Source organism: Parasteatoda tepidariorum, chromosome 2, assembly GCF_982258835.1.
Source record: "Parasteatoda tepidariorum strain Cologne lab strain chromosome 2, Ptep-v5.0, whole genome shotgun sequence".
In the NCBI taxonomy this organism is placed as follows: Eukaryota; Metazoa; Arthropoda; class Arachnida; order Araneae; family Theridiidae; genus Parasteatoda; species Parasteatoda tepidariorum.
The window spans coordinates 16,653,110-16,663,197 of NC_141756.1; the positions used below are offsets into that span (position 1 = coordinate 16,653,110).

The 10,088-nt window shown below is 26.0% G+C and overlaps 1 protein-coding gene across 2 annotated transcripts in view; it reads left to right on the forward strand.

Moving 5' to 3' along the window:
• The window catches only part of LOC107448832 (gamma-aminobutyric acid type B receptor subunit 2), a 292,812-nt gene extending 283,227 nt beyond the window's left edge, over nt 1-9,585 (forward strand). For both annotated transcript variants that reach the window (XM_043051303.3, XM_016064184.4), the window contains exon 20: nt 6,705-9,585. In XM_043051303.3, coding sequence (XP_042907237.3) covers nt 6,705-7,000 — 296 coding nt within the window. In that variant the 3' untranslated portion in view covers nt 7,001-9,585. The remainder of the gene's footprint in view (nt 1-6,704) is intronic.
• Nucleotides 9,586-10,088: the final 503 nt, after the last annotated feature.

Sequence of the window (10,088 nt, forward strand, 5' to 3'; positions counted from 1 at the left end):
ATCGCTTTTTTAAACTAAGAAGCAATTAGAATATTTTAATTAGTTGCTTTTATGCATTATTAAAGCTGATTGACTTGAAAAACATGAGTAAAAAACAGTACAATGCAACAAATTTCTAAAGAAAGGACTAATTAATTTTCTCAAGAGCAAATGTAAGACATTACTGAATTGAAGCTCATTGTATTTTATTGTAATACTATTTTCATTCGTACAAAAAACGAAGCTTAATTTATAAATTTAATTAGTTGTTCAAATTGGGAAATTACAGATCGTAAAAAAAAATCTTATAATTTGGATAAATTCAGAAAACCATTAAAATATTTTTTTCTTTTTTGTTCTTTTATATATATATATATATATATATATATATATATATATATATATATATATATATATATATATATATATATATATATATATATATATATATATATATATATATATATATATATATATATATATATATATATATATATATATATATATATATATATATATATATATAAAATGGTAAATGAAGACGTACTTCATATTTTATTAGCAACTATTTTTTGGAAATTGAAAACTGATCTATAAAACTGAACTGCAGAATGTACAAATTTCTACTTCATTTATACTGTGTTATGTAGTTTAAAATGTTAAAAGTCAAAGTTTGAATGAAATTTATCGAATGTTCTTGAGGGAAAAAAATTTAATTTTTTTTTTTTAATTTTTATTTGTTAAGTAAATTTTATATCAATTTAATCATTAAAAATATTTTAATTACTTCACTCGTTCTACTAACTATTAAGTTAGTTATTTCTGTACACGCATTATTTCTTACTCAAATTAAATGTTTTATTATACTATGAATTAATACTGAAATTCTCGCAAATGCAGCTAAAGAATTTTCATTATTTGAACTTTTCTTACACAAAGACTTACAGGATCATTTTTTTTCTATATCAAGATACCGTTGCAATGCTTTAATATAATTTTTTATGTCACATTTTAACTCCCCATTTTTAACGTTTTTAAAAGCAATTTTTTAATTGTTCTTTTTCCACGTTAATGCTGACAACGTTTCACAGCTGCACAGCTGATCGTTTTAATCTTTTAAAAAGCAAAATATATATTTTAATCCTTATTTAATTATTTTTTCTCCACTTCTCTGAAAGTTATATAATCGAAAAATAAAACCGGCTGACAGATTTCATTTTTATTTTTATTTTGTTATGAGTGAGCAATTTTATATTATTCAGCAATCACAGCTTTCTCGGAAAAAAATTATAATTAATTTTGACATTATAAGCAGTTACAACATTCCATATACAATGTCAGTTTTCAGGTTATTTTATAAAGTATATTACTATTTCTATAATTGTGTTTCAGAATCAAATTTTGTTGCTTTTTTTGTTTTGTTTACAGCATAATTTTGTTGCACGGAAACATTAAATTTTATCGTATAATGTTGAAATTTCAGGATCAAATTACGGTAAAATATACTGTCACCCTAAGTACAGCTTCTGTTAAATTTTGTACCAAAATTTTTATAGTATTATTTATTAATTTGCAATTATTCAAAAATTTTACAGTAAATATCACTTCATAAAAATTGCGGTATTTCAGATTTTCTCTTTCATAAGATTTTACGGTTAAAAGAAATTTTCAATAAAAAAATTCTGGCAGTCTAAGTGCAGGTACATTTTACCGTATTTGATTCAGAATTTTTTACAGCGTACATGGTGCTTGGGGTTTATTTTCGTCATAAGCATAAATATTTGCCCCTTAACCTTTAGAGCTATGAGCACGCGAATTTAAAAGTATCCTTCATTTTCGTTTAAGAATAATTTAAAAGAGAAAAATGATACTTTGTATTCAAAGCAATTAGAATGATAAGTTCTATTTTATTAACAAAAATAGACGCTTAAATGTTTCCAAAAAGTTTTTGTAGAAATAAGAAATAATTTTAAAACGCTCAAAAAACTTAAGCAATTTTTCGTTATGTAAATACATGTTGTTCTAAAATCATCTAAGAAATTCTAACCATGTACGCTTTATGTTCCATTTACAGTTGCCCAGGATCTGGACACTTGTGATTTAAACATAAAAATAAATTTGTACATTTATTTCCTCAAAAAAAGTTTTTTTTTGAATAACTTTAAAAAAAAGTTTAAGAAATTCATCATTGTAATGACACATATTGTCCGGATATCAAATCAAAATTCTTAAAATTTCCCTCGTTTTTTCCCTTTCATAAATTCCATAAATGAGTATAAATCTTTAAAAATTGTTTCAGTAATGATCCTTTCCACTCATTTCGAAGCTCGATTAAAAAAAATCCAGGGTTATTTGAAACAATTAAAATTGCAACCTAAGGCTCCTAATTTAACACTTACCGTTTAGAATTTCACTAATGGTTTTCTTTTTTTTACGATCGTTCTGCCTTTTTCTAAACTCGTTAATGATGATAAAATCATAATTGAAAAATATATCCGAGTAGATTTTCCTTTCGTTTTCTATTGAAAAAGTATTTCAAGTTAGTTATTAAAATTGCCTGATTTCTTTATTTGCTCCTTTTTGACTCACTTATTTAAAAGAGATAAATATCTTATAAAGCATTAAATATGGGTGGCGACAAAATACTTTCTTGAAATATTTACCATGAGATCAAATTTATAAAAAAAAAATACCAATCTTACGTGAAAACTAAGTACTAAAAATAATAGTTATTTTCTGCAAAGTATGGCTGGAATTATGTACGCTTTACAATTGAATGTATGTATGCCTTATAATGGAACTTAGTTTATAAATAAATAGCACTCTACAATGTAAAAAATTCCGGATCGAATTGCGGTAAAATCCAATTTTACCGTAAAGTCTTATAAAGCAAAAAAAATTGATATACCTTAATTTTTATGTTAATATTTACTGTAGAATCACTGAATCATTGCAGTGAAATTAATATTACTGTAAAAATAAGGGTATAAAATTTTACGTTAAAAATAGATGTAAATAAATAGCTATAATATAAATAGATATAATATAAGTAGATATAATATAAATTTATAAACAAATAGCGATCTACAATGTAAAAAATTCCGGATCGAATCACGGTGAAATCGAATTTTACCGTAACGTTTTATGAAGCAAAAAAAAAATTATATACCATATTAATTATTTATGTTAATATTTACTGTAGAATCACTGAATCACTGCAATGAAATTAATATTACTGTAAAAATAAGGGTATAAAATTTTACCGTAAAAATAGATATAAATAAATAGCTATATAATATAAATAGATATAATATAAATAGATATAATATAAATAGATATAATATAAATTTATAAATAAATAGCGCTCTACAATGTAAAAAATTCCGAATCGAATTGCGGTAAAATCGAATTTTACCGTAACGTTTCATGAAGCAAAAAAAAATTACATATACCATAATTTTTATGTTAATATTTACTGTAGAATCACTGAATCACTGCAATGAAATTAATATTACTGTAAAAATAACGGTATAAAATTTTACGGATGCTGCACTCAAGATGCCTGCACTTTTTACCGTTTTATGATCCGGAATTTTTTGCAGCGTACTAGTTGTAACGTGATTTCAGCCTGTTAATGACTTTAAAAAAAACACAATAGGTATTTAATTGAATTTATTTAAAAAAATGGGATTCTGTTAGTCGTAGCTTAGTTTCGAGCCTAATTATTAAGGTAAACAACAAAGTAGCTATTAAGTTTAATTTATTTAAAATAAAATAAATCAACTTGCTGCGACGCAGTTTTAACCCATTAATGAGATTGAACAACAAAATTCCAATTTAAACAAATTCTATATTTTCTAGATTTTTTTTGCCATTAGAAATTTTTTTTATAAGTAGAAATTATTTGGAATTACAGAATTTTAATTTCTTATTAATTTCTTAAACGTCAATATTTTTGATTGAACACTGTTATACGCTTGTAATCAATTTCAGTTTAATTTACGGATTATAGCCATCAATGATATCTAGATTTTGATATTATTTTTCTCTGTTTAGTATTATTCTATGCCCACAATAGATAAGTATTATAGCCTAATTTTTGGAAAAGAATCTAAAATATAGGTTAAAATTTTAAAATTAAATATTGTAATAATAATATTGTAAGATCAAGAGTTGTAAATAAATATTATAATAATAAAATCGTTATATCGTGGGTGCAAAATATGTATTGATAATAAAATTGTGATACAAACAAGTCTAAGCCAGTTTGATTGAGAATGATTTAAGAAAGTTAGTTCTTAAAATAAAGAGTCTTTTGTGAAAAATTATATTTGTTAACTAAGTGACGTGATAGAAATCTTAAATCGGTAACATTGAAAATTTCTGGTGAAAAAAATATAATAATTCATGTTAATTAAACAACTAAAATATGAGGTATTTAAACCACTCATTCGGTAACTGTTTCGTTAATATAGTAACAAACTACCAGAAATTCTTGTTTTTGAAATTATAGTTCCTATTACCCTACATTTAGTAAAAAAGGCAAAATTGAGTAGTAAATTTAACCGAATTGACTTTTATGCCATGCTCAAGGCTATCATGAAAAATTACCAAATGTCACCCTATTTGCAACCAAACATCATAGTAATAAAACCATATTTCATTTTTAATTTTAACAAAAATCATTTTCCAAGTATTTTGCCAGGAACACGGTAAATTTTACCATACTCTGGTAGTTTTAACATACTTTTTCCCAGTGTAGTGAAATCAGTAATAAAGCTACCAGCAGGGCTTTGCATTTACCAGTGTTTTGATGAAATGATTATCTACTAATATATAATATAATCAGTGTGGATACAATGTTGTTTCAACACACAGGAAGAGCAAAGGGAGAAAATGGTTTATGTTCAAGTAATCAGCTTACATGAACCGTTTTTATCCTTTGCTGTTCATGTCATGCCAGTACAATTTTAAGAACAATGAATTTCAAGTTTTGAGCATTAACAGGAGCAAGTATTCGATGGAAATCGTAAAAATAAAAATACTCAAGTATGTCACAAGCATAAATTTACTCCCTCTTAAAAATTTCAAAATTTATAATTTTTGATGTTAAAAAAATAAAATTCGGAAATTAGGTTGGACAAGAGCCGTTTTTTTTCCTCACAATTCCGTTCGAATCAATACTTCCTCACGAGAATACCTGTTCTCTTCTTCACTATACCCTTCTTTGTTCTTCTTGTCAGTACATGGACAGGAATTGTTTTTCTCCTGCACATCATCACTATACAATAGCTGTCACGAAGAACTGATTTTTCACATTATATTCAGAGCCCGCTCTAAGGATTTCGAATTATTATATGCCAGTAAATTAGCCAAATATTAAAAGTATTCGCCAATTTTTGAAAGTCTTCGCCAAATGCAAATCTTTAAAAAAAATTTCTGATAAATTTTTTTCGAGTAAAAATCCATTTTACGTTAGTTTGCTTCAGGCTTATATTATTTAGACCTAATTCAAATTGGTTATGGGGCGAATCTCTACTTCGATTGCTGTAATTATCTACAGAATGTTACTGTTATCGAATAAAAAATTGTTTAGAAAAATTCATTTTGACGTAATTTTAATTTCTTTCCAGTGGAAAAAATCATTCGCCAATACTTTTACCAAAACACAATTGTATTAGCCAAAACATAGTTTTATTCGCCAAATTTACGATCGCACTCAACAAGATGGCTTAGCGCAAGCACTGGTTATTGATTATTCAAAACTTAGTAATCCTCAAAATGTAACAAATATCAATTCAATCGTTGTTTTTGTGAAGAATGCACAGTGGGCCAGCATCCAATGTTTCGTGACTAAAATTAGTATTTCGGTAAAATTTGGGGTTTTTTATGTGCGGGTAAATTGAAGTCATAGTTGAAATTTTGAAATACATTAAAAATACACAAAAAAAAACAAAATGGGGGCTGAAATATGGCGAGCAAAAATAAAAAAAATAATATAGAACATTTAAATAATTAAATATAGCAATGAAAATATAATAATTTTCGTAATTTTATATTAAAAATTAACAGCAAATTATATTTCCGAAGTAATATTACAAAATAACGCGAATTAATTACAAAATAACTCGAAAACATGAAAAAAAACATAATTTTTGTTTTTCGGTATATTTAGTCCTCCTTTGCAATACGGGCAAAATGGGGCAGGTTTTTTCGAAAGAAGAAACATCAAAGAAGACAACAAAAAAAAGTTTAGCTAATTACCTCGTGGAGCTTTTTGGAATTAAGTTTCGAAAGTCATTCAAACATTGTAAAATATCAAATGATAAGATATAAACTATAAATTTGTCAAGAGTATTAACTAATCCAACAAATTGAAAAATTATGCTAGAATTTCAGACTAATTACTCTGATAAAAATGTAACAGTAAGGTGAAATTCCTATAAATATTTCTGAAATAAAAATTTAAAAGTTACATTAAAAAAAATTTTTTTAAACTTATTTTTCACTACATTGTACTCCTGTAGGTCCAAAAAGTAAATAGAATGATTGGAATGATTATGAATACTTAATTTGGGCTATATTAAAACTGCCCACACATATTTTAGTTGAAAATTTAATTTTTGACTTTTGGCCAAAGATCATGGTCTTCTGACCCACAGTGAAATGGAGATTACCCTTTATCTTCACATATTTACTCAAATGAATACCATTTTCTTTTGCAGATAGTGACACAAACGCTCTAAGATCGGCTGGATTGCGAGCAGATGTGAGAAGAAGAGCGAAGAGCCTGGGAGCCTTGAGAGACACAACGAGACGGACAAGTTATGGCTCCACTGGGCCACCCGGTGGAGCCCAAGTATCAGTGATTCACAATCGCAGGACCGACGCAGGGCTTTTGCCCCTCATTCCCTACATAAGTCATATTATGAACAATCGAAAATCTCCCAATGATGACGAATCAACGCCACTGTACAGCTCCTATCCTTCGGTAAAGTGTGATATCGTTGAATATTTATGAGGATTTTTTTTTTTACTGATTCAACATTCCTTTTCACTCATTTCATTCCTGTTTCTGGAAGTGAAATTTGCAAATCTTCCTCGTGGAATGCAAAAGGGTAGAGGTACGTGCCCTTTGCCAATTGGCATTGGCAATTCCCTTTGTGTATTTAGCTCTTGGAGAATGTTCAAATTTTTAAAAAAAAATATTTAAAATTATGGAAGAGCTGAAAGAAATTAAAAAGGAGCTGTAAAGTGATACAAGAGCTGGAAAAAAAATGAAGAAAGTGCGAAGTACAACAGGAAGTAGACCGCTTCGAAGCAGAAAAGATGTCTTTAAAATTCTGTCTCTTAGCCTAAAATAATTCCATGACTTGAGATGATTGGACAGTAAATCATTTGACACACATTTATTTGGCGGGAGAAAAGAAATCTTTGACAAGAAATATTTCGCCAAAAAAAAAACTGTATTAGGCAATCAAACGCAAGGTTATAGCTGTGATGATGGAGATACACCACCAAAAGTTGTTTTAAATTTGTATAAAAGCATTTAAGTTATTTTATAAATTTTAGGTTCATTGGTAGTATTTATAAGATTAGATTTTTTTATGATTTTTCAGTCAGTTTTAAAAATGGTAGCTTCCCCAAGTTGTCTGTATGTTTTATCACTTATTTATTCATTCCTTCATAAGCATGCTAAACTTTTGTTTAATACACATTACTACATCAAGTTATTTTAAAAATAAAAAATTATTATTTCTTTCTTTAAAAGCTTATTAAACATTGAAAAGGAATTACATTAGATTATTAGTAACTGAAATCCACCTTTTTTTTATGAAAGAGAGAAAAAAATTCCATTAAAGTTTGAAATTATTAAGATCTTTCTATTATAATATATCTTGCCTATATTTTCTACGAATTTACATAAGAGATAGGTTGAAAGTTTAGTTTCAATCAGTAATTAATAATTATAAGTTGCATTAAATCAAATCAAACGTATGAATGAAAGCGTATTGGTAATAAACAAGAACGCTTATGCATATGAATTGGGAAACTGAAAGCATAAAATTTTTTATTTCAAATATTTTACTCACAAATTCGGAAATATTTTTAATTAAAAATATGCATTTTTCATCGTATATCTTTAATTGCTTCGTAAGGAAACAGATTCAAAATATGAAATAGAAAAACTATGCTTGGTTTCTAAAAAATAAATAGTTCTTACTTCATTTACCAATGAATGTAATAAAATCATTATATCTGTATAATTACAATCAAAACGTTATTACATTAGCGGATAATGCAGAAGGTAAATATGTACTAATAACTTTTTTAATATATTTCTAACTATAAACCACCAATTTTTAAGGCATATTTAGAAATTAAAATAATGAAAATTAAAATTTCTCTTCTTTTAATTGGTTTTTTTCCGATGATAAAAATAGAATTAGAGTGTCACATGATCATATCAAATGAAGCTTATTCTTATTATGCGTAAATGATGTGCCAAAAAGTAATAATTACGATATTTAAATTTATCTTATTTTGTACATAATTCGTTAAACAAAAGCGTTTAACGAATAATAATTTACGAGTAATTTACGAACGAAAGATAAAGTTCTCTGCAAACTTTTATAATGAGCCCATGCATAAAATTCGATATTTTTATAAATATAAATAATTCTACACGCTTTGTGCACGGTTGGATGTTTGCTCAAATTATAACATAAATAAAATAATCATAATAATCTAAATTATTTTAGTTAATATTCTTTAATGAAGTAGCAAAGAAAGAGGTTAATTTTCACTTTTAATTCTTTTTTCTTAGAAATTATTTTTTCATCTGTTTTTTTTTTGGATTAAAAACTGTTTAATAAAATCAAAACTTAAATCACGAAACAAAAATGTATTCAACAATTTAATTTTCCGTTGAAGATTAATAATTCACTATATTTGATATATTTAATCATTTTACATTACTTTTATGCCATTTTCTGTTACAGAGACAATTAATAAATTTCATTCTTAAAGTGATAATAATAGAAAAAATTGTATTTACTTTTATGTTTTAATGTTTATTGTATTTGTATACAAATATTCAAATCACTATTTATAATTCTTTATTGTGTCAGATGAATATTGTATATCAAAAAACCTGCAAATTTTACATACTTGCAGTTAAGTACTGATGTTTTATTTTACTTATTTATTTACTTCTTTATAAATTAAAAAAAAATTATTTAGTTTTCAAAAAGCTTTCTTTAAACAAAAGAATTGATACTAATGCATGAGATACGTGAAGTGTTAACTTTTAAAATAAAACTATTGGATCTTTAGATTATATATAATTTTTAAGTGATAACGTGACTAACATTTTTTTATTGTAAGATTGCTTTCTGGAAAGATGGAAACTCATGAAAGCAAAGAGATATCTAATGAGTGAAAACAAAAATACATTTATTTCTATATAACTTCTGTCTACCTTTGGTTCAACAAAATGATAACCAAACCTTTTTATTCCATTCAAGGATTTCACCAAGCTGCCTGTAATATAGTCTGTTTCACTTTCGACAAAATATAATAAATTTTGTTTTGATTTCTAAAGAATCGAGTTTATTCCTTTACTATTGCACAAAAACAACAATACTGGAAGGGATTTAAGGCAGCATTTATGCAATTAAGTAACTATTGTGTTATTTATAAAAAAATAATAATTCACTGACAGTTATAATTCATTGACGATTATAATAAAAATAACTATGTAATAACAATAATGAATTCGAGTATGGATATATGTACAAAGCTTGGTAATCGTCGCATTTTATAATCCTACTTGGAGAAGTACATGCATTGCTCATCAAAAGTTAAAATTTAAACAAAAACACAACATCGATTTTAGTTAAATAATCAGTGGTATAATATATCCAATTATAAAAACAATATGATTGCGTAATAAAGTATGGAAGGGATTTTAATAGCTGCTTTTTTACTCCTCTCCGCTTCTTTTGACAATCAAATTGGTTTTGATGTTTAAAGTCACGTGTTCCTCAAAATTGATTGGCTAGATTTTTGTTCAATTCCTAATTTTGAATATTAATTGTGACCCCTAA